Below are 14,397 nucleotides of genomic sequence, written 5' to 3' on the forward strand. Positions count from 1 at the left end.
GTTTTTCTAATGAAAATGATCAAAGCCAAAAGCCAATAAGAAAGTTGTTAAAAAAAACTATTTACATAATAAGAAAAATGTTGAACCAGGGAATTTGGAGAAGGGAGGGTAGATGACAAGATGAAGTCGATAAGAATATTCAAACTATCATATGAACGTTTAATCAATATACAATTATATATTTTAATAGTCAAAATTGTGTACAACGTAACAAATGTACTGGTTAAGTTATTCCATTAGGAAAATAGATAATCTACATACATATATCACATTTACTCATTCAAAACTATTACTGTATAATAATTCTTACTTTGTCCAAATATCATTAACATATACACCGTATCATATTCAATTCGGTAATTATATATAGTTCAAACTAATAACACGATCAGCATGATTATGTGACTATTGATAGAGGATGCAACTTTTTTTTTTACTAAAAAATGTTGTTTTATATCCCAGGTTTTATTCATGTGAATCACTAGTTGTTTAATTCCTTTCTTGATCATATAGTATAAAGCAGCAGACTATAATCTTGACGCATTTTTTTCATGATATTGAAATTTTGCCGAACTTATCGACCATAAAAAAGAATGTTTTTATTGGGGGCTGAATCTGGTCATATATTTGCATGTAATTGACGTCGACATTTACGCACACGATTTACTCAACAATTCTGATTTCTGTAAACGAGTTATTATAAAATTAAGGAAATTTTGATTTTTACCACCTTCCAATAACGACTTTGTCGAATTTACCACCTCCATAAAAAAAAGATTTACTTTACCACCTCATAAAAAAATAAAACATCAGTTTTACCACCAATCACCTCCAACTAACGGATTCCGTCCATAAATCCGTTAGTGGGGCCTACCTTGCACACGTGTCGCTATATTATTGGGTAAGTTTAAAAAAAAACAAAAAAAAAAAAAAAAAATTAAAAAAATTAAATCCGGCAGCCCCACCTCCCCTACCCAATTCCGGCAGCCCCACCTCCCCTACCCAATTCCGGCCACCATCTCCGATTCCGACCACCCCCTCCCTCTCCCTCCCCGATTCCGACCACCCCTTCCCTCTCCCTCCCCGATTCGGACCACCGCTTCCCTCTCCCTCCCCGATTCCGACCACCCCTTCCCTCTCCCTCCCCGATTCCGACCACCCCATCCCTCTCCCTCCCCGATTCCGACCACAGCCGCACCGTACCGCACACCACAGCCGCGCCGATTTCTACCCCCTTTCCACAAAATTCCGACCTCAAAACCCTAGCCACCACCTAACAACTACGACGAACCCCACCACCATCCAAACCCAGACCAGAAATCGCCGTCACCCAGACGCAAAACCACCGCGACCCGAAACCAACACCACCCAGACGCGTAACCACCGCAATCCGCCCCAGCCAACCTAACCCCTGACCAGAAACAACGCCGCCCAGACGCGAAACCATCGCGACCCGAAACCACCACCACCCAGACGCGAAACCCACTCGAAATTCCGACCAACCGAGGTAGTTGATTTCGTTGCTGGTTGGTTGAAAAGGAAGATCGGGGAAGATGAAGAAGAAACGTCAAAAATGTGGGCCCTACTAACGGATTCATGGACGGAATCCGTTAGTTGGTGGTAAAATCAAATTTTTGGAAATTTTGGTGGTGGTAAAGTAAATCTTTTTTTTTTGGAGGTGGTAAATTCAATTTAGTGGTTATTTGAAGGTGGTAAAAGTCAAAATTCCCTAAAATTAAACATAAACCCAAAAATTAAAATAACTAAAAGTTAAATAAATTTTAAATTTAGCAGTAAAGTTTGGCAGAAATGTTTTATTACACGTTAAAAATGTTAATTATCTTGTTTGTGCTACAATAAAGGGGAAACCAATTACCAAATTTTTTTTATAAAAAAGGATGTTATCTAAGATTAAGCAGACAACCGTGCAATATATATCTAGGTTGTCTTGTTATTATTCGTGCAACTTTAAATAAAATAATGGTGTGTACGTGTGTAATAAATATACAATAAGCTAATTATTCAACTTACTCGGAAAAATTAAATAAAGAAATAAATTTATGTCCCACTTTAAAGTTTGGAGGATTTCCATTATTTATGAAACAATTCTTTCTAGGCTATTTCCGGTCGGTTAGGAGATTTCTGTCGTAAAGATTTTTCAGGGTGGCAAATATATTTCCGTACGTGCATTTGTAAATAATTTCAATCAATTTTTGGTCAATGCTCATTAATTACGGATTAAATTAAAGATAGTGTAGTTTTTTTTTTAGGTTACATATAAAAAGCTTATTTTTTAAAAAAAAAAGAAAAAAAAATGTAACATAATCTAATTTGCGCGTAATTTTTGTCATGTATTTCTAAATTAATTTCAAATTAGAAAAGTTATTAAATACTTAGGACCTGTTCACATTAATTGAACTAAGCTGGATTGGAGCTGAACTGAACTGAATAAACTTGAAATGAATATTTTATGAGAGAAGGAAATTAGGAGATGAATTGAACTGAACTGAAATTAAGCTGAAGTAAACAGGTCCTTAATCTTAACCTAAGGACTATATATAACATTATCCTTGAATTAATTTATCTATAAATTTCGAGATTTTATTTGTAAACATTAAGAGCTCAAAACCTGCTAATTCAAGTATTTTATGTTTGTTTATTTCCAAAAAAAAAAAAAAAAGTATTTTATGTTTATTAACAATTTAATTAAGTACCTTACAATTTTCTAACACCGTCCATCTTACTAAGATCCACGTTTGCAGATATAGTACTTGTACTAAAAAAATCTCTCACTAGGCTTGTCGAATAATGTTTCCAAGAGCATTTGGTCTCTAGTAGAAAGTAATGTACAAATGTACAATACATCCTTCTTTAATCTTGTTCAGACTTCAGAGTCTCAGACATTTGAACAAGTAGATTGAAACATTGAGATTTGTACATTGTACTCTTCAATGTTTTTTTTATTTAAATTATATTATTTTCAAGATTTATATATAATTGGTCCATTATTCATCTATTTCATGCATGGTTACCAATGCATGTTGTTATCCGATCAATGTAATAACCTGATATATTATTGATTATTCTAAGTTAATTAGGAGAAAGATATAAGTACCTCATATAATCTTTAAGAGTGAGGGTAAAAACTTGTGATTTCTATACACGGAGTATTAATCCATTTTACATTATTCTGATTTGTAATACGCCACCCTCATTTTTTTTTTATTTACATATAATCCATCTCGATATATATACTTTTAAATCATCAATTTTAATTTTTACTAATTATAGAAATTTTTTAAAATAATTATTGAAAACCTAAAGCATCTCGATATTATTGTTGCAAACTTGCAATTTACTTGTATGCATGATTTGGGTTGAAGCTTTCTTAGTAAGCTCCTCCTGATTTCCTTTCATAATTTCACAATAAAATTACAAGAGTGAAAAGAGTCAAGGCCTTGATGGTAGACTAGTCCTAGTTGTCTCACCATAAATGCTCAATTGTTGAACATGCAATTTTTCAACCCAAGTGAACAAACATGGCATTGCACGCTTTGAATTTTTGATTGACTAGTTAAATGTTGTGTTAAAATAAAATACTCCAATCCGTACTTTGGTTAAATTTTCCTAGTCAAACCACCTCATTTACATTCTCTTAAGGTCTAAACTATTCTTATCTATCCAAATTTGAATCAAATTTAACGACTAAAATCAAGATTATTATTGCTATTTAACCTCAAAACAAATAGTTCAAAAAACACTTATCATTACATACAAAAAGAAACAAACACAAATACACAATTGATTAAAATACAATATAATCACAAAAAAGTCCGCTGCATGATTTGCCTCACAGAATCACCGATAAAAGTACACTCGATTTAAAAAAAGATTGCAATCGGATCCTCCTATGGTAGCACCTCCACAGCTAGCCCTAAAGGATTATAGGCCCCCACAAAACGAAACTTCCTGTTAACTCTTAAGAGACCAATAATAAAAGTAGTTTATACTAGCTACTAGTATAAATATACTAATATATAGAGAGTATTACCAACTCCAAACATTAATGTCCAACTAATTCAATACATATTTCAAGTGCCAGCTATACATTTTTAAACGATCTTTCAAACATCATCAATTATATTTCATTCCCTGCTTTTTCCACCCCTATATATAGCAACCTCATTTGCTTCTGTTTTTACAAATTAAACCACAAAAACAACAACTGTATTTATTTACTTCTAATTAAGGAAACTTTTATTTCTTGTGTATTTAATCCTTTGAAGGGTAAAATTGTCATTTGAGTATATAAATTCAAGATAATGGTGGCTGAATTGTTGTCAAGAATTGCAGCTGGAAATGGGCATGGTGAAGAATCTGCCTATTTTGATGGATGGAAAGCCTATGAAAATGATCCTTTTCACCCTGCTAATAATCCTACTGGTGTTATTCAGATGGGTCTTGCTGAAAATCAGGTAATTATCTACTAATTAATCTCTTAATTATCTGATTATGACTTCTTATTTATTTTCCATTTTTTATAAATATTGTCAACATTGAATATTATGAAGTATTAATTTTATCTATTTATTAATTTTTTTTTATAATTATTGCAGCTTTCTTTTGATTTGGTGAAAGAGTGGATTCTGAAAAATCCTGGTGCTTCCATTTGTACTGCTGAAGGAATTGATCAATTTCAAGATATTGCCATTTTTCAAGACTACCATGGTTTACCAGCTTTTAGAAAGGTAATTTTCTATTCTCATCCTCATTGGTCAATTTTTTATGAGTCAATTTGAGTCGAGTTGAGCTCAAGTTTAATTATTAAACCAAAGCCGAGCTTGATTTAAGTCAAGTTTTGGCCAAGTCCAACTCGAGTAGCTCACGAATGAAGTAATATAAATTACGTTGGAATTCCACGTCACACTTTGACTAAGCATAGCAGCCATATCATATACCATAGCAAAAAAAAAATACTATTTAAGGATATACTTTGTATAATTCATGATTGTTGTGGTTATTAATTTGTGACTAATTATTGGATTAATTTTTTTTTTACAGGCTGTAGCAAGTTTCATGGAGAGAGTGAGAGGAAATAAGGTGACATTTGATCCTGATCGTATAGTAATGAGTGGTGGAGCTACTGGAGCCCATGAATTAATGGCATTTTGCTTGGCTAACCCCGGTGAAGCGTTTTTGGTTCCTACACCTTACTATCCTGGGTACGTACACTTGGACATTTTATTACACTCGTTTTCTTTTGCATTAACAAAAATTCTATACACGACTAGTCAAAGTTATGCATGATCGAGAATATTCTACTAAAAGATCGAGATTCTCTCTAGTAACTAGACAGTCCAATTATTATTTGTACTTTACTAGGTCTACCTTAGATAGTCCGATAACTGAAGAGAATATGTCATTAATTACGTAATGGTAAATTATTTCATGTAAACTAATTATGTTTTATTTGCAAATATTTGCAGATTTGATAGAGATTTAAGGTGGAGAACAGGGGTGGAACTTGTCCCAGTTGAATGTCATAGCTCGAATAACTTCAAAGTAACTCGAAAATCGTTGGAAGAAGCATATAACAAAGCTCAAGAAGACAACATTATAGTGAAAGGTGTACTGATAACGAACCCTTCGAACCCACTCGGTACAGTCCTAGACAGAGAGACCTTATCGAGCATATTAGCTTTCACCAATGAGAAAAATATTCACTTAGTATGTGACGAAATATATGGTGCTACTGTCTTTGGATATCCAAATTTCGTTAGCATAGCGGAGATCATGCTCGAACAAGACCATAACCCGGATTTAATCCATATCGTTTACAGTTTATCGAAAGATTTGGGTTTTCCAGGGTTTAGAGTAGGGATTGTGTACTCTTACAATGATAAAGTTGTAAATGTTGCAAGGAAAATGTCGAGTTTTGGGCTAGTTTCGGCTCAAACACAATTGCTAATAGCCTCGATGCTATCAGATGAGGAGTTTGTCGAGAAGTTCCTAGTCGAAAGTAGCAAAAGACTCGAAACAAGGCACAATGTATTCACTTGGGGGCTAAACCAAGTAGGAATCCAATGCTTAAAGAGTAATGCTGGTCTTTTTGTGTGGATGAATTTGCGACCACTCATCGAGCAAGATCTAACGATGGAGGGAGAGCTAGCCTTGTGGCGAGTAATCATCAATGAAGTGAAAATCAACGTGTCACCGGGTTGTTCTTTCCATTGCCATGAGCCAGGGTGGTTCAGGGTTTGTATTGCTAACATGGATGATGAGACAATGGAGGTGGCTTTGAAAAGGATTAGGACATTCGCGGCACAAAAGGTGGCTAAGCCTAAACCTTCTGGTGCCGCGAAGAGGAAGTGCTGGCAATCCAATCTTCAGCTCAGAATATCATCTCGAAGGTTGGAGGATTTGATGGGAGTTTCATCACAACATGGATCTCCACACTCACCCATGTCTCCCCTCGTTCGAGCTCAGACTTAATTAATTCTATTAATTAGCATGGCTTAAAGTGTATCATTTGGAATAAAATTGATCATAATGTTTATAGTATAGAGATTATTATCTTTTGTGACTTGTGTGTATAATTGAATTGTAAAATTTATGATCATTTGTTTGTATCTAGTAATGAGAGCAGGATATTACAAAAAAAAAATGTATTTTGTAATGTCCTTAGAAAAAATACATTGTAATGTTATTCAGCAGTCAAAGAAAATTGAATGAATGAAATTGATTAACTCAGATTTCGTTTTGTACTATGTACATATACTACTATATATCGTAGTAGACTAGCAACAAATAATTCAGAAGAATAAAATCATCCGATTCTCTGCCTTAAAATGATATATACTACTATACTAGTACATACTTATGCAGCTGTTAAAAGACCATACTCCATAATTGTACATCTTTCACTCAATGTATGTTAATAGCACTGTATTCTCCTAAACCTTTTGTAATCAAAAGATAATCGAGGTTGAAATGATAGAGTGGTGGCTTACTTTACTGGCTTTCAATTTCCTCCAACTTCTAGGCTTAACTACTTTTGAGACATAGGCATGACCGGAGACTTGGGGTCGAACTTGTACAATTAAACAATATTTTTATTAAGCTATATATACGAGTGGATCTTATTATCGGATATTCATTAACTTTAACGGATATTCATTAACTTTAACGAGAGGGTAATTACTATTTACTAATTAGCATTATTGTCGCACCTCACGTGGTATTATCCAAAATCCAACCACCAAAAACATTCATGCACAACTAAGAGTACTAATTTCATACAAGCACAAATCGCTACTTATTTAGCATGATACCATGCATGTGCATGCACAGAAGATCATAAACTCATAATGCATATTTCATGTATTATTTAAGGCTCAAAGTACGTAAGACAAGTTACAGCTATGAACAGATAAAGTAGGTGTATCCTACGCTACCAACCATTGCATAAAAATGACACAATTTTAATTTATTTTGCAGCATAAAACAGACAAAGACAATGGAGCAAAGAAAATGGAAGCTAAACAACACTTAATGATGTGAAAGATGGAATATAATTGGCTGTTCTGTTTAATATGACCTTAAATTAAACTATCTTATCATTAATTTTTATGGGTTTTTGACTAAGATCTATATATTTCTTTTAGGTATTACATCATCTTTTGCCTACCTTACAATTTTATAAGTGTATATTAAACTATAAACAAGAAGAAATTCAAGGAAAAGAACAAAAGTTAAAGCACTTTGTGAAACATTATTAAGTTTTAATTAAAGGTTTGTGGTGTCTCTAGAAGTCGGTTTTGGTTGCTAATTGAGATGATTATCCTTCAAAAATCATGTGAAGACAACACATGAACTTTGTCATTTTTTGTTTGACTTTTTGTGAAGATATGGATCACATAATTACTTCCCTTTTCTATTCAATCTATTTATTTTCTTAAAAAATTTCCTTTGAATAATTGTAGTCTTGTAATCTTGTTAGGAACTCTATGATTTTGTTGGTGGCAAATGGACACTTGTCTTTCTTCTTATGGGCCCCTTAACTCTCTTATTGGGCCAAGAGCTTCCCTCTAGGGCTCTAGGCCTAGCTCATTTTGTCTTACAGCTTATAAAAGGCAAAACAAATGGGTAGTTTTGGTTGGGTCAGTGAATTGGACACAAAAAACCAATATAATCACAAATTCGGGTGGGTTGGTTCTCGGATCAGGGAACTAATCGGTCAACTTTTGGTCAACGTTTTTGTATTTTTGAAAATTTTAAAATAAAATAGTGGATCCATTGAGTTAGATCAAGGTAGATCTATCCAGTTCAATTAAGACAATTTTTTTTTTTAGTGTTTAGAGAGTCACTAAGGTGGATGATAAGAATCGATTTCAGAATCCTTGAAAATCAGAGGAAAGCTCTAACCACCTGAGTTATCCTCTATTCTCTCCAATTACGCTTGTGCGTAGGGAGTTTGAAACATGATCCACCCACTATTGGATTGGCTCATTATAAATTGTTCCTTAATGAAAATTGAGCAGAATTTCACTTAGTAATTAGTGGCATAAATCAACAACCTAGCCTAGAGGACACTTGAGAATTGACATATCCTCCTACATATCTTAATTTTTAAATTGTGACATTATATGCTTAGATGCAATGTACTCTTTCTGCTATAAAAAGTTCATCTTTTATATAGTGACTTGGATTTCGCATACATGATGTTTGTGGATCATGTGTGTTGTTTAAATTGACTTGTTTATGTGGACTAGTAAAGTTGTGAAAAAAAATTGTCTTACAATATAGTGAGAGGTGCACCCTATCATAGATAGAGGTATAATTCTTAACCGAGATACTAGATACCGTATTAAGACAAAATGTTAAGACACAATGGTTGATAAAATATGCAACTCATCAAGTAGTATTGATGTTGTGCACAAGTAAGTATGGAGTATACATAGTACAATTGTACAAGGGAAGATGAAGAAGAGGAGGAGGAGGAGGAGGAGGAAACCTATCTTGTTATGGAAGCAACAGTTTGGCACCTAGGGCAAGAAGTCTAACACAATAAGAAAACTATATATACTACTTCGTATAACTTATCTCCTGAACACACGCACTATAATTTTCTGATAAATACATAATAAATCATACAAACAAGGGAAAAATCTCAAATGTAAAACATTTTTCTAATTAACCGCTGTATAACCTTACTTACTAATAATCACAATCAAAGCTTCTCAATTCGTAACAAATATTATTCCAAACTCTTATTAGGTACATTTTCAAAATATGTACTTTTGATACAAGTAGTTGAAATTCAAAGTAGAAGCAAGGAGTGGTCATCCTTCTATACATCGCTCTTCTTAAAATAATTACTTGTATGTATATCATTCCATACACAAGTATAGCAAATGACCATAACATCATGTCCAGTCTTCTTGCGTCCGCCTTTACACCTTACGGGATTCAACTCTCAGGTAAAACAGAAAATGACTTTTCCATTTAAAACCATATTAACGTAATTAAATTAGCAAATCACACAACTATTAGGATTATCTTCTATAGTTTGATAACAATAGTAAACAGGAGGGTTATGTAATCTGTAAAGTCTAGCAAGCTCAGCAAGTTGTTTCTCTTTTTCTTCCTTTTCCTTCTTCTCTTTTTCTTCCTTCTCCTTCTTCGCTTTATCATCATCTTTTTTATCATCCTTTTTCTCCTCTTTAGGGGGGCCCACTGTTACAATCTGTGCATTCCAGGGTTTCTTTAACTTGCTTACCACGTCAACTGGATCTGCATCTCCTATCACTGTCATTTTACTTTCCTTCAAGTCTACTTCCACTGAATTAATCCCTGCATTAATTAACCATTTTAATTCTAATTAATTAATTAGCATCATTATACATACCCTGTTTTCCTCTGTTTTTTTGTTGTTAGGAAAAGTATAAATTGTTTAATATTTGTTTGGTATAAATATTGTAAATGAAACGGAAAGGATTCAAATAAGTAGGGGAAAGGGTAATGATAAACGTTACCTTTACTATATGTTTGGTATCCTAATGGAATGAAAACAGTTTGAGTAGATTGTGATTGAGTGGGGAAACGTAATTTGTTTCCACTAGTTTGTCAAGGGTAACAAATTGGGGGATTTTGTTACCCTTAGGAAACGGTATTTATTACTTTTAACACATACCAAACAAGTAGAAATAGAAACACTTAATTGAATCCGTTTCCTACATCTAAAATTACTATACCAAACACCCCCTAAATTAATCAACAACTTAAAAGAACTTTGTTTAATACTTCGTATTTGATAAAATTCAACAACTTATTGATTTGAACTTTTATAATTCAAGACGTTCAGAATATTCTCTTGATATTACCATTTACCAATCAGTCACATTTTGTAGCTAATATTATGATCATTTAATTAAAAAAAAAAAACCTTCTGTATGATTGTTGTGAACTGTAATTTTGTTACGCCATGAAAAAAATACACTAATCGCCTTGATCGTATTATATTAATTTTTCCAACAATATCTACCGTGTCAAAAGACCTTTTACAAGAACAACAAAATCACGCGATAACCTGTCTTACGAAATCCTTTTTTACACAATTTATGTACCTTGGTAGTAGCAGAAAAGGTAAAAATATAAATAAAAAAACCTATATTCGTCAAAGAAAAAATTATTGAAAAAACAGAAAGGAAATAAAAGAAGTTAGACAAGAAATATAAGGAAAGAGCACCAACCTGTAAGTGAAGAGACTGCTTTCATGGCCTTTTGCTTGTCTTTGTCATCATGGATGTCCAACTTCATCACCACTTTCTACACAAACAACCCAACAACCAGATAAATCACAAATGATCATCATATTTCTTAATAATAGCGTAAATTTCTTCATTTGATCACATCGTTTTCTCTTAGGCTACTCATACGAGCTACGATACATCAACCAAGTACGCATTCGCATATTAATCTGGGTCCAACCCACCTATCTCATAAATAAATTAAAGTCAACTATAAAAACTCGATCTAGGGGCATACGACATGCCCCTAGCTCGCAACAAGGTAATAACTTCCTAGTCGAGTTTCCCTTGTATATATACATATAGAGGAAGAAGAGATATATGTATACATATGCATTTTATTTTTAATTGTTATGATGTAAGGGAAACTTGATTAAGAAACACTCAATGAAATCACTGAAAATAACAACACAATAAGAAAACATAAATGATCCTATCAACTTAAGACATGAATATCAGAGTATTAATTACCTTGATTTCCATAGAGTAGTTGCTTGACTTGCTTCTGCAAATAAGATCACAGTTTGACTAGCTAACAAATATAAAAGAAATTAAGGTGATATCACAAGAATAGATGACTAATATTTATTAATATAGACACAATTGTATAGTTTAACACAAATTGTGAGAGAGAAAATGAGAGAACTTGTAACTTATAAGATGAGATGACCTTGAATTTTCAACCAAGGGAAAACTCTATACAATTTCCTTGGACTACAAGGTAATACAAAGACTTCGTCACTCCAATTTATTTATTTTTTTTATATATATTTTTTTTGGAGCGATATTAATTTGATTTTGGCTAGAAATTTCCTGAATACATTGATTTTTTTAGTCAAGTTGTCAACACAGTGTCTCTTTTTGGTAGTGTATTTGGCTATTTGCTAATAACGTAGGAAAAAGAAATACTTTAGATGATATAAACATAATTATGGATATGGACAATAGAAAGAGACTAATAATTATATATTTTTATTGACGGGAAATAATTATATTTAGAAAATAAAATAATTAAATATATATGGTATAGTGGATTGGTGGGCTATAATTTGTTGCATCTAACGACCCATTCAATAATTTTATTGACGTATGTTTAACAACGTTTACATGTGGATTCAAACGTTGAAAGTAAGGTCTTCGTATAGTAATGATATGAAGTTTAGGCATGGAAATGGTAAACGTTGTTCTAACTCCTTATAAGAGTTGGCTTAATTGCTCACGTTTTTACACACTTTGATTTTGCTCATTATTTTTCAAGTTATATATAAGAAAAAACATGAAGAGAGTATACGCTGAAACTTGTACGTACTTGAATTGTGATGTCAATTAAGTATATGGTGGGAAACTCACGTACCTTGTGACTTTGATTAAACTAGGTTACAATTCCCTATAGCAAACCCTAGTATGTAGTTAATATGGAGTATATGTTCGCTCCAACTTATGTAGTCAGGCTTGTAAGTTGTAACTCTATTTATTTACCATATCAAATGTAATGATAAAGCTCTAACTAGTTCTTTAGTTGAACTTCAAGTCTTCAACCAACAAGCATTCTCACAATCTCACCTATTTCTCTGAGTCACAAAAAACAATGATGTGTAAATTAATCCCATATCTTAATACCATTCAAAATATGAGTAAGTATTTTAAGTAAAATATGAGTATATATGAGCATTTGCCAATATTATCTTTAAATAATGGACCACAAATCCAACTACATGAATACTTACGATCTTGTCAATGTCTTATGTCTACGTCGCCAATTCCAATTTATTATTAGAAGTATTTAGTGAAATTTAATTTATTTATATTTTTAAAAAGGACCCCAAGTCCCCAATTAATGGCTGAATTCCATTTAGGAATTTCATTTTTTGAAGTAATCAAATAACCAATTGATATAATTTTGAATTTTCCATGCGACCATGATAAGACAAACTTTATGTCATGCTCTGATCGGCCGAAGACCTACATTTGCAAAGTCTACGATAGATACATATTGTTCATGTATTACAATTGAACAAAACAATTTTGTTTAATAATTAACCAATACAAATCTAACATTGACCTCAAAAGATTAAACATTATTTGTACTCCTTAGTGATGATATTCTTCTACCATGTAGAAAAAAATTCTATTACTTCTTTTGCAAAATGGAATTTAGTATGATCATTTTTATTGTCAAATTAATAACATAATTGTAGCTTGTAATTTTGCAAAACATAAAGTCTTATATGTGGCTGACCATACAGTATGGCCATTCAGTATAAAGGTTATCTCATTGGTGCTATAGGGGTTACTTGTTTAGTTTTACAGGGGTTACTTCGTCAGTGTTTTAGGGGTTAACTAGGGATTACTTGGTTAGTATTACAGGGGTTACTGTAATTTTTTATAAGTGGCCACATGGTGTGACCAGCCGCACACAATACTCACTGTTTGATAGGTTGTCTCATTGGTGCTATAGGGGTTACTTGTGTCGAACATTATTTTTTATTACGGAGTATTATTTTTTTTTTCCGGTGCACTTCTACTCGCTTGGAAGGGTTGCTGTTAAACAACAAATCAAATTTTCTAAAGATTATAATTCCACACAATTATGTTTTTATATATGATAGCAAAATCAAATATTTCACAAATAACATTAAAGAGTAGTGAGTAGTGACCCTTGAATCAAAATTAGCTAACTCTTGCTACATTACAAAATTTAAATCTTATTAATGACTTCTTACGTGGGAGTGACATGGCTACCAGCTCTAGAATCATATGAGCTCACCAATGAGCGAGGCAATGATAGGTTATATAGTCAACGCAGATTAAGAATTTAATCATTTTTTTATGTTCCAAACATGTATTAGACCAGGATTAGGTTGCCCTAATTCAACACGTCAATTTAATTTAAGTTAATTAAAGGAAATTAGATTTTAAATATAAGTAATAATTGGATGTGATTTGGAGCTACAGTTAGAAAGCCACTATCAACTCTAATGTGCTTCTACATGCTTCAAGAACATATACTAATATATATCTGCAAAAAGATGCTAATATCATTATTGTTTTAAATGCATTTGTGACATCAAGAAAGATGCTTCATTGAGAAATTTATTTGTAATCTTTTGTCTAATTTTGGATTTGAACTTTTGATATAAGGGTAGAAAATTTGGCTATGAACGTGTAAAAGTCGGTGCTTTTGTGAATTGCGATTCTAATAAGAATAGAGTTTGGAAATGATGTAATTATGTATTCAAGGTCTGAAATTGAAGCTCATAATGAGTAGTATAGTTGGTGCATCATCTATAACTTTCTCTTCCTTACCATTTTACCAACTCACAATATCACATGGCTTTTGTACATTTTCCAGTAAATTAAAGTGACAAATTTGCAAATTTACTCATTTTATGGCTTGTTTGTACACCAGTTGTTTGGTAAAGTCTAGGGAGGTGTTTTGGCTGCTCCCATTTCACTCACAGACATCATAGCTACAGTGGGAATCGCTTTTGCTTTCCTTTCGTCTGGCTATGCATGTAGACGTTTTGGTCATTAGCTTGTCTCTTGTCTATCTATGGATTCAATAGAAATTCAAAAGGTTGACCTATTT

The 14,397-nt window shown here is 32.7% G+C and overlaps 2 protein-coding genes across 2 annotated transcripts; one reads left to right on the top strand and one right to left on the bottom strand.

The window, feature by feature from the left end:
• The first annotated feature begins 4,042 nt into the window (after window positions 1-4,042).
• LOC145596564 (1-aminocyclopropane-1-carboxylate synthase-like) lies at window positions 4,043-6,744 on the top strand. Its single transcript, XM_081652744.1, has 4 exons — window positions 4,043-4,475; window positions 4,617-4,748; window positions 5,062-5,222; window positions 5,487-6,744. Exons 1-4 carry the CDS (start codon window positions 4,323-4,325, stop codon window positions 6,490-6,492), a joined length of 1,452 nt encoding a protein of 483 aa, XP_081508870.1. The 5' UTR covers window positions 4,043-4,322; the 3' UTR covers window positions 6,493-6,744.
• A 2,492-nt stretch (window positions 6,745-9,236) lies between these two features.
• Window positions 9,237-11,541, bottom strand: LOC145596526 (heavy metal-associated isoprenylated plant protein 39-like). The gene is made up of 3 exons (XM_081652702.1): window positions 11,280-11,541; window positions 10,752-10,827; window positions 9,237-9,852 (listed from the first exon to the last, which is right to left on the bottom strand). Exons 1-3 carry the CDS (start codon window positions 11,289-11,291, stop codon window positions 9,530-9,532), a joined length of 411 nt encoding a protein of 136 aa, XP_081508828.1. The 5' UTR covers window positions 11,292-11,541; the 3' UTR covers window positions 9,237-9,529.
• Between the last annotated feature and the right edge of the window lie 2,856 nt (window positions 11,542-14,397).

The sequence above is a fragment of the Chenopodium album genome, chromosome 20 (assembly GCF_948465745.1).
Source record: "Chenopodium album chromosome 20, dcCheAlbu1.1, whole genome shotgun sequence".
In the NCBI taxonomy this organism is placed as follows: Eukaryota; Viridiplantae; Streptophyta; class Magnoliopsida; order Caryophyllales; family Amaranthaceae; genus Chenopodium; species Chenopodium album.